The 18034-nt window shown below is 48.6% G+C and overlaps 4 protein-coding genes across 8 annotated transcripts; 2 read left to right on the top strand and 2 right to left on the bottom strand.

Annotated features, from left to right (window-relative positions):
- Positions 1-158: 158 nt before the first annotated feature.
- On the top strand, positions 159-4200 carry CENATAC (centrosomal AT-AC splicing factor). 2 transcript variants are annotated; one of them, XM_035555720.2, is made up of 11 exons: positions 159-286; positions 359-525; positions 601-766; positions 838-900; positions 1092-1156; positions 1341-1385; positions 1549-1654; positions 2061-2091; positions 2497-2586; positions 2688-2820; positions 3273-4200. In XM_035555720.2, the coding sequence occupies exons 1-11, from the start codon at positions 170-172 to the stop codon at positions 3316-3318; spliced, it is 1029 nt and encodes a 342-aa protein (XP_035411613.1). In that variant the 5' UTR covers positions 159-169; the 3' UTR covers positions 3319-4200. The 2 variants fall into 2 exon arrangements, with proteins under 2 accessions (XP_035411613.1, XP_035411614.1); XM_035555721.2 differs by lacking the exon at positions 1341-1385.
- On the bottom strand, positions 2098-6314 carry RPS25 (ribosomal protein S25). 2 transcript variants are annotated; one of them, XM_035555723.2, is made up of 5 exons: positions 6214-6314; positions 5996-6091; positions 5427-5610; positions 4824-4922; positions 2098-3286 (listed from the first exon to the last, which is right to left on the bottom strand). In XM_035555723.2, the coding sequence occupies exons 1-4, from the start codon at positions 6214-6216 to the stop codon at positions 4828-4830; spliced, it is 378 nt and encodes a 125-aa protein (XP_035411616.1). In that variant the 5' UTR covers positions 6217-6314; the 3' UTR covers positions 2098-3286; positions 4824-4827. The 2 variants fall into 2 exon arrangements, with proteins under 2 accessions (XP_035411616.1, XP_035411615.1); XM_035555722.2 differs by lacking the exon at positions 2098-3286 and adding an exon at positions 4344-4408.
- TRAPPC4 (trafficking protein particle complex subunit 4) lies at positions 6303-8029 on the top strand. Of its 2 annotated transcripts, none has more exons than XM_035555727.2 (5): positions 6303-6511; positions 6610-6775; positions 6861-6964; positions 7041-7167; positions 7562-8029. In XM_035555727.2, exons 1-5 carry the CDS (start codon positions 6337-6339, stop codon positions 7638-7640), a joined length of 651 nt encoding a protein of 216 aa, XP_035411620.1. In that variant the 5' UTR covers positions 6303-6336; the 3' UTR covers positions 7641-8029. The 2 variants fall into 2 exon arrangements, with proteins under 2 accessions (XP_035411620.1, XP_035411619.1); XM_035555726.2 differs by having other exon boundaries at positions 6610-6784.
- Positions 8030-9395: 1366 nt separating this feature from the next.
- On the bottom strand, positions 9396-17862 carry SLC37A4 (solute carrier family 37 member 4). 2 transcript variants are annotated; one of them, XM_035555725.2, is made up of 9 exons: positions 17663-17862; positions 17327-17559; positions 15657-15900; positions 14030-14188; positions 13558-13643; positions 12453-12566; positions 11104-11169; positions 9906-10044; positions 9396-9623 (listed from the first exon to the last, which is right to left on the bottom strand). In XM_035555725.2, exons 1-9 carry the CDS (start codon positions 17808-17810, stop codon positions 9457-9459), a joined length of 1356 nt encoding a protein of 451 aa, XP_035411618.1. In that variant the 5' UTR covers positions 17811-17862; the 3' UTR covers positions 9396-9456. The 2 variants fall into 2 exon arrangements, with proteins under 2 accessions (XP_035411618.1, XP_035411617.1); XM_035555724.2 differs by lacking the exon at positions 11104-11169.
- Between the last annotated feature and the right edge of the window lie 172 nt (positions 17863-18034).

Genomic DNA, 18034 nt, shown 5'->3' with positions numbered 1-18034 from the left:
CGAGCTGCTTTTAACGACCCGATGCCGCAGCTCTTCTACAGACGCCCTCCTCCCATCCGCGGCCTGGAGGCGGGGCTGGGGGGGCGCCTCGGGGCCTCCCGGCCGGCCCCGCCCCGCGCGGCCCCGGCCCCCGCCCGCCGCCGCCTGCGCCTGCGCGGCCGGCGCGGCCATGGCGGTGCACTACTGCGCGCTGTGCCGCCGCACCTCCTTCGCCGGCCGCCGCCACCTGTACGGCGCCGCGCACCGGCGGCGGCTGCGGGAGGCGCTGGGCCGGCTGCAGGAGGAGGTGGGCGCGGGGCCGGGCGCGGGGCCGGGCGCGGGGCCGGCGCAGCCCCCCCACGGCGCTCCTGTCCCGCAGGTGGCGGCGGCGCGGGCGGCGCTGGGCGGCGCGGCCGTGCGGCGGTACGAGCCGGCGGAGCACGAGCGGCGCGTCTGGTGCCTGTGCTGCGGCCGCGCCGTGCGGCGGGACTGGCGGCGCGGAGGGCTGGCGCTGCCGCAGGCCGGGCTCCTGCACCACCTGGCCGGGTAGGCGCGGGCCGGGCCGGGGGCGGGGGGGCGCCGGGGGCGCCGAGGGCGGCCCCGCTGACGGCAGCCCCGCAGCCCCGAGCACCGCCGGGAGACGGCGCGGTTCTGGCGGGAGAACCGCGCGGAGGCGGCGCTGCGGGAGCGGTTCCTGGTGTCGCCGGAGGACTACGGGCGCTTCGCGGCGGCGCTGGCGCAGGCCCTGGGCGCCTACGAGGAGCGGGAGGAGGAGCGCATCCGCCAGGTGGGGGCGGGCGGCGCGGCCCCCGCGGTCCCCCCCCGCCGCCCCTCACCGCCGCTCCGCTCTCCCCGCAGATGGCGGCCGGCATCCGGGAGGCGGAGCGCAGGCAGCGGGAGACCGTGCAGGCCGCCCTCGAGGTTGGTGCCGCGGCCGGCAGCTGAGCCGTATCCAGCCCTGGTTGCGCCCGCTGGCCCGGGCCGTGCGAGCGCTGGCAGGCGGCGCCCGGCTCCGGGGGTGCTGGGGACGGGACTGGGGGGCTGGGGAGCGCCGGGGGCACGCTTCTGCTCAATACCAGAAATATTGTTCCTTTTTCCTGAATCAAACTCAGCCTCACACAGAGCCAGAACTTTGTGCGGGACCTTCTGTCTGCAGCTCCACCGCAGCACCCACAAGGTAAGGACGCGACGTTGCTGCCAGCCTCCTCTCTGGCTGCTGCTCCGCACACCGCTCGACGTCCGGGGCAATGCAACAGCAGCAGTGCTTCTCACCTGCCTCTGCTGTTGGCTGGAGCTGGGACTACCCTCGCTCACCTGTATCTTTCATCCAGATTAACGTTTTTTTAAAATCTAAACTATAGCAAGCAACATACGCACAGAAAGATTATTCTCTCATCCACAAAGAGGTATGTAAGCAGTAATAGCCACAAAAAGCAAGCACAGTAACTTTTAAATGCCTAATGTTACCATACATCAAGAACACTTCTTTTTCTTCTTATCGGAAGGCTTCCCAAACACAAATACAGTACTGTTTCTGGCTCACCTCTCTTTGTGGCTCCTGTGTTTCAGGGATTCCTCTCATAATGCTGAGCAGCCTGGCCCAAGCGGTATGCAGACAGGACCCGATTTAAATTGGATGGAATCAGGCCAGGCTTTGACCTTCATTGGCCACCAGGTGGGGGCAGTTATCACCTGATTTTTGGTAACAAGCGTGATTTAAATAGCTGCAAGTTTCATTAGCATGTGTTAAAAAGCAAAACAAGGGGTTGCAGTTGCCCCAGTGAATCTCTGTTGCTGAAAAAGGCAGCTTTGCAGTCAGGCAAGCAACTAGCTTAGAGTTTTAGTCAGCTAGCGTTAACTTCGGTTTTAAGAAAACATTCTTTAAAATACACTGTAAAAAGCAAACGCTCCTTTAAAGACAATGGAGAAGAGTCTCCCTCTTTCTGCATCAGGACTTAGTACTGGAAGGGAAATTCTCAGGCATTTCTTGTATACTGGAATGCACACAATGTACAATCTTTGTTCAGAGATAATCTTAAAAGTATCAGTTTCTAATTAGTGTTTTATGTTTCTCATAACAGGAAACAGAAGGGAAAGGAAATGTTCACACAGGTAAGATGCCTGCTAATTGACTCATTTACTTACTGTCATACTTAAAACTCTTGAGTTACAAGTGTAACAGGGAAAACTTAAAGCAATTTTGGAACAGTTACAACATGACCAACAGGTGCTCCCTCTCTTGCTAAAATACTGATATTCTAAAATAGAAGAAAACACTTGAGTACTATGAAAACTCTATTGGCACTGCAAAGCCTGTGCACTACTGCTGTGCACACTGTATGGTTTTAGGTGTGATCTGTCATGGCCTTAACCAAGGCAGGCCAGCTTCTTTTTCTTAAAAAATGAAAGAGAAGGACAAGCTGCAGGTACAGGGGGAGAGGCGATATTCTTCCCTACCTCAGGCTAGGCACTTAAGATACCTTCAGTGGTTCAATACATTTTCCCTATGACTTCTAGGTGCAAAACCTCCCTGGCTGACAGAGGAAGACGAAGGGGATGGAAGTGAACAACAAATTGGACCTTCATATGAAGAATTTCTAAGGCAAAGTGAGCAGCTTGTATACATTTCAGTTAACTTCAAATTAATTCCAGTGCTGCACTAAAGAACCAAAAGGATTTTTAAAAACTAACTGAATAAATTCTTTTAGAGGATAAGCAGAAATTGAAAAAGCTCCCAGCAGACCGCGTTGGTGCCAATTTTGACCATACCTCTCAGACAGGCGACAGCTGGCTTCCTTCCTTTGGACGGGTTTGGAATCACGGCAGGAGGTGGCAGTCCAGGTAAGTTTCAGGGTAGCATGGACTGACACTGGACTGTGGGTATGCAGCTTCCTTCTTCAGGCTACTACTAATGGAGCAGGTTTTGTGGTAGCGAGCGTGCAGAGAAAGTTTTCCCACGCAAAAGAAAGGAATTACTTCACACAGTGCTCAATCCAGGCAGAGAAAAATACACTAAGGTCTCTGTCTTGTCAAGCTTGGCTACCTTTTCAGACTTGCATACCTGTACTTTTACACATACTTGTTGCACTGGCACTTTTAATTAAATACACTGGACATCTGCGCCGACTAGCTGAAGAGACTGCTGGGAACCACAGTTCACTGAAATAACTGAAAAGGTTGAGGGAGCTTCTGTTCTAAAATACCACGCATAACACTGTCTTACTTGATAGATGAGGGAACTTTCATCATCTCTTTAAAGGCTGTTGCATCCTGACATCTATGCTCTCTTTCAGGCATCAGTTTAGAGCTGAATCAGGGGAAAAGAAGAAGAAAAGGTGATGAGAAGAGGACCACAGAAGAAACCAAGCTCTGACCTTTGTAGAAAAGTAGACTCTAGTTAGCTGTAGCTTTGCCAGCGCCATGTTTGACATACATCTAGATGCCTTCAGTCCCCTGGAAGGTGGCCTGACCACAGAATAACACTACGAGCTGAGCACTGTTGCTGAAAGCTACTTTGCAAGGGGCTGTTGCAGCAGATTCACTCCCCCCTGTAAAGGACATACTGTGTATGATTGATTTCTGAAGTCATAGACTACACAAAGACAGCTATGCCATGTCTTCATAATCAGAAAGCTCAGCTTACACAGTGTACACTGCACGTAGCGTGACATCTCTCTATTTCTCAAAAGCTTAGTTTAAATAAAGTTTTTTAAAAAAAGTCCTGTTAGTAGACCAACTGAAATTCATTTGGGATACAGGGCTACTGCTTATAGCAACTGCTGTCCTATGCCTGTTTTCATTTAACTTTTTGTGACTTTAACACTTTATAGCTTTCAGAGAAAGGAAAAATCCAGTTCTGCCTCATGTCAAGGGCAACTGTAATTAGTCCTCAGTAGAAGAAAGGCTGCCTCAAAAACTTTCGCTATGGGTAGTTATTCCTTCTAATTTAAAGAAAATACTTTTACTTTATTTAGGGTTCCTTACCTACGCTTCCCCTGGCCTGATAAGGCTGTTCCCTTGTAGAGAAACACGTGGTCATGGCTTGTTAGAGGGAGTTTAAGTAAATAATTAAAATGCCGTACTACCCCCTTTCTTATCTACAGTGCAAGAAATGGTCTTCAATTTTCCTCTCACTAAAACTGTATATTACTTGCATCACCTACAGCAGCTATTGATGTTAAAAGTTCTTTCCCTTTTCCCACCATAAAAGAATTTCTATGGTAATTTGCAATGCCATATAAATGAAAAAAGCTTGGCAAAACCTGGCTAATACAGGAAGATAACTTGTGACCCATACCAGAATCCAACAGCAAGCACGTGTTAGTAATGAAAAATACACATTCTTGAAAAAGAAGCATGAAAAATTATTTCAATAATTTTATTGTGTGCATCTACATATGATATATTGTTGAAGAGGTCACTGGAGAACCTGCAAAGCAAGAAGTCCCAAATCAGACCACCAGTTCAAAGCAAACCAGCACAAACAACCTGGAAGCTCCGCCTAAACAAGGCCACTTAGTCACAGCATGCTCTGACAACAAGGGAAGCACGCACCCACCTGCCCTACAGCTCACAAAGACAGGAGAGTGCACACTGCTTTCCCCCCATGGTAGGCAATACGGACAAAACAGCAAATTGCTCTTTAATTCTGGAGAACTGCTGTTTCCAGTAATGCTACCCTAGAAGTGACTCGGAGTGCAAGCAACATCCTCTGAACAGACTGGAGAAATGGCCAGTCCCGAACAATGTGGAACTGTGCATCCCAGCATCCCACCGCTGCTGCACATAGCTGTTAGCTGCTGACACAGTAAAACCCAGCACCTTAACGGAGCCCATGGTCTCACCTTCCTATGCATCCTCCCCCGCAGCAGGCGCATCTCCACCTTTTGTGTTTCTAGTGTAGATCACTTGGGCTCGGTGCTTGGACACCAGTTTGATCAAACCTGTGAAAGAAGACGATTGAGTGCACATCTACTAGGGGTTGCTGGGAATCTTGTGCTGCCCTGGGCGATTCTAAAGCAGTGGGCCAAAAGATACGCAATAGGAAATACTACCAGGGTACCCAATACATCACGTTAAAGGCACTTACACATGTGATATTAACCCAATAACCACAGGTTCCACTAAAAAAGAATTTGAGTGTTAACAGCACTTTGTTACTAACACATGTATGCAGGGCTTTCGTTCAAGCCCAGGAGCAGCTGCATTGCAGCCTATCCCTCTGACATTACTTCCTTTGTACAGCTTTATTACTAAACACAGCAGAGTCCACTCCTTAGTTTGGTGCGCCTTTAAAATACAAGCTGAGGCAGTGGCTTTTAAAAACGCATGCCAATTTGCATATTTCATGTGGAGCACAAAATCTTGTAGGTCAGCCATTGGAAGGAAAAAAAACACAACTTCTAATTCAAGCAGCTTGGTGTTTTGTCAGGGTTTTGAGTGCTTACCTTTGCTGAGCAGTTCTTGGAGAGCAGCCCTAGCCAAAGAACCTCGAATCTTCAGTCTTTCTGAGACAACTGCTGGTGTGATGAGCTTGTAATTGGGTACTTCTTTACACAGCTTGTCATAGGTGGCCTTGTCAAACAGGACGAGATTGTTCAACTTGTCTCTCACTTTCCCCTTGGACCACTTCTACTTGAAGAGAAAAAACACAAAAGCACTAAGCCGTCTTCTGAGCAGTAACAAGAGACTAAGCTTTAGAACGTTTTAAGAAATGCACCCTCAAACAGGTCTGTATCACGCCACAGACCAGAGGAGTGATGAAACGCACACGTTGCAGAGAACACCTCCGGAACCTCCACAGGACGCAGGTAACGCCCGCTTTCACCCAGGTTTAACACCATCCCCTACGCCTTACCGCCGGACGGACAGCCAGCCCCCCAGTGACCCGGCGGACCCCCCCCCCAGCCGCACGCTGCTCGCAGCGGGGCCGCGGCGCGGGGGGGGGCCTCGAGGAACCCCCGTACGGCCCCGTCACGGCCCCGCCGCCCCCCCGTCGGGCCCCGCAGGCCCCCACCTTCTTCTTGGCCTTGCCGCCGGACTTGTTGACAGGGTCCTTGTCCTTCTTGGCGGACTTGCCCGCGTCCTTCTTCTTCTTGTCGTCCTTGGGCGGCTGCGAGAGGAGAGCAGAGGCGGAACGGTGAGCAGCGGGGTCGGGGCACCGCCGCCCGGCGTCCCCCCCCCCGCCGGACCCCCGACCTCCCCCCGCGGCCCCCCGGCCCCCGCCGCGCTCACCATGCTGCGGCTGCTGCTGCTCCCAAGATGGCGGCGGCGAAAGGAAGCGGCGGGCGCGAGGCGGCCGCGAGGCCCCGGCGGGGCGGGCGGGGCGAGGTGGGCGTCACTTCCGCGGGCGGCGCCATGGCGATCTTCAGCGTGTACGTGGTGAACAAGGCGGGAGGCCTCATCTACCAGCTGGACCACTACGTGCCGCGCAGCGACACCGAGAAGACCTTCAGCTTCCCGCTCGACCTCGTCCTGCGCCCGCGCGACGAGCGCGTCGTCGTCGCCTTCGGGCAGCGCGACGGCATCCGCGGTGCGCTGCGGGCGGCGGCCGGGCCGGGGGGGCCGTGCCGGGCCGGGGGGGCGCTGAGTCGGGCCGGGCCGTGCCCGCTGACGCCGCTCTCCCCGCAGTGGGCCACGCCGTGCTCGCCATCAACGGCGCCGAGGTCAGCGGGCGCTGCACGGCCGACGGCAAGGACGTGCTGGAGTTCCTGAGCAACCCCGCCAACTACCCGGTGTCCATCCGCTTCGGCCGCCACCGGCTCTCCTCCAACGAGAAGCTGATGCTGGCCTCCATGTTCCACTCGTGAGCCGGGGCGGGGCGGCGGGGGCCGGGGGGCGCGGTGGGGAGGGCGGCGGTGCTGAGCGCCGTGTCCCCGCAGGCTGTTCGCCATCGGGTCGCAGCTCTCCCCCGAGGTGGGCAGCTCCGGCATCGAGATGCTGGAGACCGACACCTTCAAGCTGCACTGCTTCCAGACGCTGACAGGTACCGGTGCGCCCCTGCTGCTCCGCGGGGCTGCCTCGCGGCCCGACCTCCCTAACGCCGGTCTTTGTGCCTCCAGGGATCAAATTCGTAGTGCTCGCTGACCCCAGGCAAGCTGGGATAGACTCCCTTCTTCGCAAGATCTATGAGATTTACTCCGACTTCGCTCTGAAGAATCCTTTCTACTCCCTGGAGATGCCAATCAGGTAAGGAAGAAGCCCGCTTTTAATAATGCACCCTCAGCCCCTCTTCAAGTTCTACCTGGGCAGTAACAAATGCTGACACGGGCCTTCAGTAACAAAGCAGCATGCTGCAGGTACGTGACACTGATGTGCGCTTTGTCCAGTGCTGTTCTTCTGGAGAAATGGGAGATGCTTTTCCTTGGTATAATCCCTGCAGTCCTAACATAGCCCCAGAACCCGCAGGAGAAGCTTTAACTTTACTTGACAACCAAACCAAGGATTGACAGCAGTCAGGTTTTTGGCTCTTGACTGCCATAATCTCTCCTTGAAGGATGCCAAGCCAGTGTAGAGATACTGTCTTTCTTAGCTTGTTCTATAAGTAAAGCCCCCCCCCCTCTTATTTTTCTGAATATTTCAGATGTGAATTGTTTGATCAGAACTTGAAGCTTGCTTTGGAGGTAGCAGAGAAAGCTGGATCGTTTGGACCTGGATCATAGAAAACATGTTGCTTGTTGCCCAGATTCCTTTCTCTAAAGAGCGGGGCCTTCTTCCCTGGCAAACCTCTCCCAGATCTTCCTCTTCCACAGCAGAGACCACATATTCCCAAACAGGCTTTGTATCTGCCAAGATAATGTTCTGGCCCATTCACAAAATTTACCTTAAACAATTTATTACTACTGTTTACTTCCGGGCCACAGAATCTTCTTCTGTTGCAGCTCCACTACCCTTGAGTATGAAAGGTATGGTATAGGCTCTGTGGCCCTACTGCAGTCAATTGTTCCCTTTCCTTTCATAATTGTATATATGTATTTTTCCTGTATAGCTCTAACTTATGATTTTACTAAGGGTTTCTGTGTAGAAGTAATAAACATTCCTTAGAGAGGTGGATGGCTACTTGTTATCTGTTAAAGGGTAAATTGGTGCCAGTACCACCTCATGAGGATAAACTGTTTTAGACAGTTCTGCTTTCATCATTCTCCACAAGACAAACAGAGCCCTTATGACACTGCTCCATTTTTATTTCACAGATAGTAGAAGATCATATAATTAAGTACAAAATGTAATTTGCTTCCATTATTTTAATTAAGACTGACCATCTACTCTTGCAACCGAGCTGTTCAGCAAAGTACATGTGGTTCTTCAGGAGCTGAACTCCCCTTTTCCAGTACCCCAAATCAATACATCTTCCTGGGGAAAATGCAAGGATATTCAACAAAATCCTGGTTAAAAACTTGAGTCTACTTATTGCCAAAAGCGGGGGGTTGGACAGATCAGTGCTGCCTGCTGTCAGCGATATTTCTGCTCAGGCCTTCTCTCTGAGATAGCTCAAGCCCTTACCCACAGCCATAAGAGATGCAGTTTTTGCCCGAAAACGTTCTATGCTACACATCTTTTACTGATAAAATACAAGCCAATACTAGAAATAGTAGCTATCATAAAACCCAGCTGCAGAAGATGTGTGCCAGTGGCAGCTGCTGTTGCAATGCCTGCTGCAGAGTCAGTTTTTCTAGCAGCTTGCAGAGCACACTCTGCAAATCAGACTTGGCAGCAGCTCCTGCTTTGCAAATCATTAACACTGTACACAGAAATCACACTGGGCAGGATCAGTTCAACAGAAGGAGCTTCTCTAAATGCTTTCACCTGAACTACCAACAATTTCTTGGAAACTTGCCTATTTCTAAGTGCTGAGGAGAATCGCATCACAGCACTACATTAGTGTTCCACTTGTCCAGAGCATAACAACACCCTAGCTTATATAAAACAATCCTGGGTAAAGCTGTGAAGCTGTACTGTAATAATTATTCACTGGTCTTGTCACGGTTCCAGAGACAGCAGAGAGCTCACACCCAAGTCAACTAAGACAGCCGCATTTACAGCAGCTGCAAAGGATGAATGAATGTAGAAAAGGTGCATGTCAGCATCCCTGAACAACGAGGCTAAATTAACAGTTAATGGTTAAGACCAACAATAAGGACAAAACTAAACGTGACAGCACCTGAAACCAGCCAGTCATTTTACAGCACTTTCAGTTGAGTAGCTCGGGCTGTGAAACCTGCCTGCTTCACCAATAGTGCTGTAAAAAGGTCATACAGTACAATCACTGCACATGTGAACTGGCTGAATTATCACATCTCAAGGGATAAAGCAATCAGCAGGAACCTTGTGCCTTCAGGCACATGAAAGCAAATGAGAAGTTGACACATTTTTATGTAGGTTGCAGCAATAGTTAAACTCACTCCTAGGCCAGTTAAATAAAAAACAAATATAATTTGTGTCAGCACAGGAGCATCCTTTTCACTAAGCAGCTTATCCTCAGTCAGCCTTCCTGGGAATTCGGCCCATTTTGGTGCGGATGTTCCGCAGTAAGAAGAAAGCCACGGTGCTACCAGTGCAGGTGATTTCAGCCACCCAGAAGGCTGTGGCCCAGCTGTAGTGTTTGGCGATGGTACTGAAGGGTAGTCCAGCCAGAAAGCCCCCAACTGTAAGGAAAAGAAACAAAACTAGCAACGCTCAAGCGTCTCAATTTTATCTGTTGATACCTTTTTTTGAAGTTTTAAAAATTCCTCAGGCCCAAAAGTACATGACAAAAACCCATCACATACACCAGCAAACATCTTTGGGACTTCCAACTCCATTATATCTGTTTGTTAGATGCCTTGCCATGATCGGTAACTTGGCACCTCAGGTCACACCGTGCTTCATCGAGAACAAACATTGGTAGTGTTCATTTTCTGGGGAAAAGGGAAATGTGCATGACTCACCGTTGGCCATAAGAGCCACAATGGCATGAGAGGTGCCACAGAGGTTGGCAGGGGCACTTTCGTTGGCTATCACCCCAAACAGAGCGATCGGCCCATACGAGGAGAACCCAAACACAGCTCCCAGAGTCAGTATCCACAGCTGCCAAAACAAGCAAGATCAGAAATGGGATCTTTGCATCTTACCACTGTCAGTCAGCAACTACATAGATTCTATACAGAGTAAAAGGAAGAGATTTTGAGATTTTCCAGCTGACACCAGTTCCCTGGCCTGCAGACAGGAGAGCTCAAGCCGGTGACAGACCCCATGTACCTACAGCTCAGCTGCATCTCCAGCACGCCAGTTAGCCAGTGCGAAATTTCCTCTCCTGCAGTTCAGCCCCTAAGCCGTGTACACGACATGCGCCAGTTTGCAAGAAAGAACCAGAACATAGAAGAAAGATGGGCAACGAGCCTGCGAAATGACAGAGGAGAGCTGTGAATCAGCTCACTTTTAAAAATGAATCAGGAGACACCTGACCAAAAAAAGCCATTCTCATTTTAGATGCAAGCAACTGATCAGAGGATCTTTATTTGTGACAAGCCACTAGTTGGTAACTTCTATGTTACTAAACTAAAACAGCAAACAAAAACAAAAAGCAAAACAGTAACGAAACAACAACAAAACAACAAAACCAACAGTTTCAACTTCAGTGTCAGCTTACACTGAAAAATTCTGAGCCAGGTAGTTTTTTAATTACTTGTGAAAGGACAACAAAGGATAAGTAACTCTACCATCTCAAGATTATAGCATGCTTTATACTTTATGAACAATAAAAGCCATTTCAAGATGCCCAGGAGGGATTAAGTACCATCTTACTTTCCAGATGGGGAACAGAGTTAGGAAAGAACTTGCCAAATTTATGCAGAACAGCACCTCCAGGAGCAGGATCACTCATTCTGAGCATGCTCATAAAATCCCTTAACAATCCTCAGAGCTTTTTACATAAAATTTTTAAATAAAGTTTTGAATTTACACTTTCTACAGTAAATTAGTGCAATCAACTGGTTATAAGAAAGGTATCTTCTACAAAACTTAGAGTAATCTTCTCAATGCCCTGGTTCTAAGGTCTGTAGTACTAACCAACCTTTCAGGACTGGAAAAAGGCATATCAGTGAAAGCAGAAACAGGCAGAGGAAGAAAGAAATGGAAGGCAGAAACCTCATGTTCTTTTAGGCCTGTAAGATCAGCTAGAGGTTGCAAGGCTACAGTCCAGAAGTGATTTTCCTGAGGAAGAAAAGAGTAAAACGCAGAAAATAAATTTCAGTTATTTAGCAGTCATTAGGACAGATGCAAATCACGTCTATACTATAGCCAGTAATGCAGACTACCCAAGCCAATTTAGGCAGCAGCAGTCCAACACAGACTGTGCTAGCCCGTTTCTCTCTAGTGCAAAGAAAGAAAATGCACGTTGACAGTTCTTGGGAAGGGTGAAGAAAACTGTCATGCTTCCTATCATCAAATTCTTCACCATTAAAGGGCTATTCCTAGAATTTACGTGCACTTTCTGCCTCATGAAAACTTTACCACTTACAAATAGTCAGAATGCAAATACATCATTTCTTGGCATTTGATTTTAAAGTTGAAATGCAAATGATATGGTTCTCTGTACAGCTTTTTCACCAAGCTCACTGTTCCTGCAGTTTCCTACACAGACGTGTATCACTCTTCCCTTCCTTATCAAAACTGGTAGCCACACTGCACCCAGAACAACTGTTTGAGTTACAATGCTTTTTAGAAAGACTGCCAGCTAGTTTTAATGCTGAGAATCAATATGACAGATGCCTCTTCCAAAATGTAAACACATTCATTATTACTAACCAGACTCCTATTTCTAGGCTGGCTTGAGACTCCAGGATGCTATCACATTTTTCCCTACTAAGCTTCAAAGCTTCATTTATCAAAAGCTGTAAGCAACATTATGTTTGAATTCTTGCTGATCAACTCAGCAAAATCACCCTATGTTTCCCTGCAGAGGCAGTTCTTACAACACAATGTTATAACATAGGCAAAAATTACCCAAAGTTACTCTCTGCCAAAATTATTTTTTTTTAAAACTTTTTCCTATTACTGGTTTACACCTCTCAACCATTGTCCTCTACACAAACATTTCCATTTATTTATGATACTATTTTACATGACAGAAGAGGTATGGAAATCTTATTGAAAATACAGAAGTAAAAGAATTAAAGAGGCTGAAGCAGTGAGGCAAGTGCAGAACACAAAGTTAGTTTTGATTGAATTTATGCAACTGGTTAGAATTCAAACCAGCAGTCAGATCAAACTCCTTTGAAAAGGGGAGCTTCCCATTCCATGCTGACTACCAATCAGCACCTGGTCAGCCTTTTAAGCCCCCAAAAACTAACCCTGCCATTCTACCACGTTTGTGAGGTTCTCCTCAAACCATGAAGCAGCAGCCCCCTCCCATGTCCGCACCCTGCACACAGCTGCAAGGGTGCTTGGCTGTACCTGCCTGCCGACCCGAGACACAACTGGTGTGCATGGATTACCTTGGGAGAATCGCCTGTGACTGTTACCCGGAAAAGAAACATGGATACACACATCCCTGCCATCATGGAAAGCAGCAGTGTGTGCCGAGGATTCCCATAGTTTGACAGACCGACCTGTAACACAGGAAGAAAAACTGAGCGTCAGAGCCTGGAAGGACTCTTTCCAATTTATATTCATAGTAGCTAATGCCATCCACACAGTCCAGTCAGAAACACAGGTGGCACATCAAAAGCACATCTTTTAGCGAGACTTCTGATTTTGGTTTAAGAAGAATCCACTGAACTAAAAAGGAAGCTTTTACAGTGATGAATGATACTTCTCTGCTATCAGTTGTGCCCTCTTTCTACCCTGAATTTGACTTCGGATCCCACCACTGGATTTTAATTATTTCTTCCAGACAGAAGACAACTATCAACAACCACATCTGTCTTTCAACGTGGAAATTTGGAGTTTACAGAAAAAAAAAAAGTAAATAGAACAGATGAAACATCTTAAATCTCCCATCACAGAGGAGTATTGTGATCCCTAATAATATTGGCACACACATTTCCCCAAAACTTTTAGGATATTCGGCAGTTGTTCTAGTGCACATAGCCGAACTGGATACAGGCCTACTTCTCTCAGTTGTGTCCTGCAGTGGCGACACGACTCTTACTGCACCTGCTGAACACCTCGGTTAAGCTGTTGAGATGGGTTGTGTCCCTCCCAACCTACCTCTCCGTGAAGGGAAAGACATGGGTTAATCAAGAATGGTCTGAGTTTCAAAAGTCCCATGTCAAAGCAGTGTAGTTTAGGCACAAAAGTGCATCCAAAAGAAGAGCTTGGGAAGACAGAAGAAAGAAACACGACACTGAGAATGGATATTTTCTAGCATGAAGTAGCAACTCCCTACTTCCGCGTTTTGGTTATCCTGAATCTCCAAGGCAACATAAATGAGTGCACAAGGGGAACATTCTGCTCCGCTGCTGATGAAGGTATTAGAGAGGGGAAAAGGTCATCTTTAGGCATTCGCAACAGAAGGCAAACACAAACTTAAAATTCTGAAGATGCTGAAATTGGCACTATGTTAACTGCCCAGCACATCCGAGGGTCCACATTACTTACTCTTGCTACTGCTCTGTCAGAAAGGTATCCAGCAGCAATGCTTCCCACCAGGCCCCCAATCTCCAAGGCACTCATATAGGAACTACCTAGAACATAGGTGAAGCAAAGAACACTCTGTCAGGTTTGGTCACAACAGCAGAGTTGCTGTGCTTCAGACCATGCTCAACTGCTGTCAGCTCACTGTGAGTTTCAGGCATCTCTGCTGGACAAGATCCTCCAGTTCATCCTTGGGCAGGAATACCAGGCTGCCAGTCCCAGCAGGGCTCTGGCACAAGACAGCACTGAGGCATTCAACACATGCAGTAACTTTTATCAGCATGTTATTTCAACACCTGCGTGTCCAAGCAGACAGGTAGGAGGTAGGTGAACAAGTCAATTGGAAGTGTACGGGTCCTTTTGCTGTACCCAGTCAAGCTCTCTGCAACACCTTCCAAATTGCAGCCCCATTTAAAAATGCAACTTTGCATCTTACCCACAAGCATAGATTGTCCCCTCTCCTGGATCAGGAAAAGCTGTCCCCAGTCAGTACAGCATGTTTTCACTCCAAAAACAACCAGGTAGCCTGTTGAGAGCACCCAAAGGTATGGCGAGAGGAGCAGCTCTGTCAAAGTGCTGTTGTCGCTAGAAGAACCTGTAAGCAACATCAGGAGGAGCCTTACTCTTACTGGAGCACAGCTACTGACCCACACCGACTCAGTGACAGCACAGAAAACTGTGCAAGCAAGATTCATGCATGAGAACATCCTTAAAGGGGAAGATACTCAAAGCAACTGCTAGTGAATGGCTTCACCTTCCCCTTGTCCTGGTTCTGTAGTGATTTCAGAATCTTCTCTGTCAATTTATGCCATATTCATTAAAGATTTCAAAAACAATAATCAAAATGCTACCCCCGGGAATTTTCTGTATTATGATTGCCAGTAGAGACAGGAAGATTGTGAATTCTTAATCAATGATAATTAAAAATATATGTTTTTCCAGATTTTTTTGCTAACAATTTTAAGCACAGCATACGAAAGACACTATGTATACCCAAGGAATGATGCCGACTTTTAAGTTGTACCTTGATTTTTGCATCAAGTCTTCCAAAAACACCTACAAAACCACTCTGTCCCCAAAGAGCACTCTGGGGAAACAATATTGTTTTCTTACAAAAGAGGTGGAGTCTAACAGCACAGACATCACAGGACAGTATGGATGATAGGATGAGTTTCCACTAACCTTTAAAATTCTACAGCAAACCTGTGTTGCAATTCTCCTCTACCTGTTCTGCTTTCAGAGAAGCATCATACTCAGTGGTCTGAACAAACATTTACTAACCAGATGTCCTAGGTTAGGACAGAAAACACTGAGCAGAGTCCACCACAAACCAGGGGTCAAGAGAACCCATGGAGGGGTGAGGGGAGAATTACTTGTCCTCTGGCAACACAGAAGAAAGGCTTAAGGAGCCCCTGCCTGCTGCTACATTTTTTCCTCTCTGTCCAGTACCCCCCAAGAATATTCAGCCCGCAGCATGTGCTGCATGAGCCCCAGAATATTCAGCCCCAAGAAAACCAGGGTGGTACTCTTAATATGAGGACTTAATACAGGTAGGGAGATGAAACGGCCATTAGCATCTCGGCAACAGGTCTGGCATTGGTAGACCGAAGAACAGAACTAAGTGGTGGTCAGACTCTTCCTCTGCTCTGCTGCACGTCACTTTGACAGTTTCAGAAGCCTAAATACTGGCCCCGAACTACAAACTGTAGTTTTGTGTATGTTTGTGTTTGTTTTTTTTTTTCAATATATATATGTATCTTTTTGTGTTTTAGTTACAAATCATGTTATTTTATATATATAAATATATATATATATAAGAGAAACTAAGGCAAACACACGTTTATATTTTATGTATGATTTCTAACTAAAAACAACAGCTCAGTAGTTACCAGAATAAAGCTGCTGAAAACAATCCCTTATACATATCCTGCTGAGCAATAATTTCAGGAAGAAAGGTCTGAGAGCTCAATCCACTGAGAATGACATATTTGTACCAGAACACAGACAGAAGGTACTGCACCATCTCATATGGCTGCACATTTACAATGAAGTCTAATGCTCACCTTTCTTTCCTTTCTTGGTTCCTTGTTCAATGTTGGGTAGCCCAACATCCGATGGCTCATTTTTAATCAGGACAAGGCAAACAAAAGAGACAACCACGCAGATGAAGCCAGAGAAGGACAAAGTCATGCGCCAATCGTAGTTGAGAGACACAAGAGCAGCAACAATGGGGCCTAAGCCTCCAGCCAAGTTCATGCTTGTAGACAGGATTGCCCACCAAGTCCCAAACTGGGAAGGCTCAAACCACTGTGCAACAACAAAAAAAAAATGGTGTAAGGTCTGAGAAAGAATATTATGAATACAATGTTGCACCTGAAAATCTGCAATAAAGGCCCATAATGAGGGTTCTGGGAAACTCGAACACAGATCTACAGTACCAAATAAAGTGAGAGCCAACTCTTCTCTACCTTAGTCATGCAGAAAACTCCAAATGTTACACGAGTGTCAGTCATAGGAGCTTGACAGGTGTTCGTACCATGAGCCAACTCAGGATTATTTCCATTTCCATGAAACTGAGACATGGGATGGGAGAGAGTGCACAGTTCTGCATACTCACTTGATAGCAGCAGCGTCCTCCTGGAAATGTCTGCTGGCACAGTACCACAAATAGATAAGCAGAGAGTCGCAGGGTAACTTAAGGACTTGCTGTTGCATTAAGTATTAGGCACGATCAGTTCTTTACTGCGTTGTGCACTCAGAGCCAGAACCATTTGGATGGTTGTTGTCGACAAAAAAAGTCTGAGATCTACATTCACAAACATCTTCAGAAAATACTGTGTGTTTCCATCATTCAAGAACTTCCATTCTGTGTACACAACCATCTCTGATAGTCCTTTTCTTGCCAGCTCTTCTAGCTTGTCGAATTAGATGCCACGCAGAAGGGGAACATGGTTGTTCATCACCTCCTTTCCCACAAGTACATGCATTCCTGGATTTTATATCTTTCTAAAAATCTTGCATTCACGTTACCAGATCACAAGGAAATTTCTAAGTAGGATGGAAAGTACACAGATCTTTCCTTTGCATCACTTTCTCTATTCCCACTAAACCAAGCTGCCTGAGTGCTCCTAGTAGAATTCAGAAGCGTCAAGGTTTGCACACAGAGCTAACTAAACTCCTTCCCCTCCATCATAAAGCAGAAAACAACGTGTTCCAATTAGATTGTCAGAAAAAACAAATGCACGCAGCTTAGAGGCTTGACTCATACTGCTTCTTCATATGCTGTTGTTGTTCTACCTGAACAGGCTGCAAATTATAATGCCCAAGTTCACTGAGAGTACAGATACAGTGCTGTTTATCGCTCCCTTGCCCAGCAGGGAACAACAAAGAGATGAGGAGACCTCCATTTTCATGCTTTAAAAACTCAGTCCCAACGAATGACGTTTTCTATAACGGAGAAAGTCTGCTACCAGTGGACACTGGGCATCAAACTTAGTTTGAGCCAAGACACCTACAGGATAGGACTAACAAACTCTCTCATTTTCAATGGGGAGGGGAAAAAAAAAAAGCACAGCTAGCGGTTTCGACCTCCTTGGCTTGAAGGAGGCAGGAACAGGTGTGAGTTCTTCTGAATTGAGAGCAACTATTCCTGCAACACCTGTAACAGACCTGCCGCTGGGTGAGCTTAAAACAAGAGCTGTGACGTTTCTGACGTTTTTCGGTAAATACTTACCTTCCGCAGTATCTTCCCACAGGGCGGCCACCCGAGCCCCTGGGCCAGCCCGTTGAGAAACCAGAGCCCGGCAAAGGCCGTCACGGTGGAGCTCCAGGAGAAGACCACGTTGACCAGACCCACCATCAGGAGGCCGGACGAGAAGAGCCACCGCGCGCTCATCTGGTCCGAGAGGACGCCGCTGATGAACTTGCTGACGGCGTAGGCTGCGGACTGGCTGCTGGTGATGAGCCCTGCAGCGAGGCACAGGCCGGGGGCGGGCGGCTCGCCGCGAACCGGGCACACCGCGGCCCCGCCGCTCCCGGGCCCCGGCCCCGCGCCGCCCCGGGCACTCACCCAGCTCGTCCTTGCCCAGCGGCACCTCGGCCATGACGGCGGGCATGACGAAGGAGAAGGTTTTCCGGTTGAAGTAGTACAGCGTGTACCCCACGAACATCGCCGTGAAGATCACCGCCCGGTACCGTCCGTACCCGCCGCCCGCCATCCCGCCGCGCTGCCGGGGTGCTGCCGGGCCGGGCCGGGGCGGGGCGCTCAACAGCCCGGCCCCGCCAGCCCAGCGGCCGGGGCAGCCCGCGGCGGCTCCAGCGGCGCACAACGCGCCGCGCCGCCAGCCCCGGCCCGCCCCCGCCCCCGTTCCCGTTCCGCCCGCCGAGCGCGGACTCCGGCACCGCCCGAAGGTCGCCGCGGCGCAGGCCGCGCCCCGCCGCC

The sequence above is a fragment of the Cygnus atratus genome, chromosome 22, assembly GCF_013377495.2.
Source record: "Cygnus atratus isolate AKBS03 ecotype Queensland, Australia chromosome 22, CAtr_DNAZoo_HiC_assembly, whole genome shotgun sequence".
In the NCBI taxonomy this organism is placed as follows: domain Eukaryota; kingdom Metazoa; phylum Chordata; class Aves; order Anseriformes; family Anatidae; genus Cygnus; species Cygnus atratus.
This window is presented reverse-complemented; position numbering and strand designations above follow the sequence as displayed.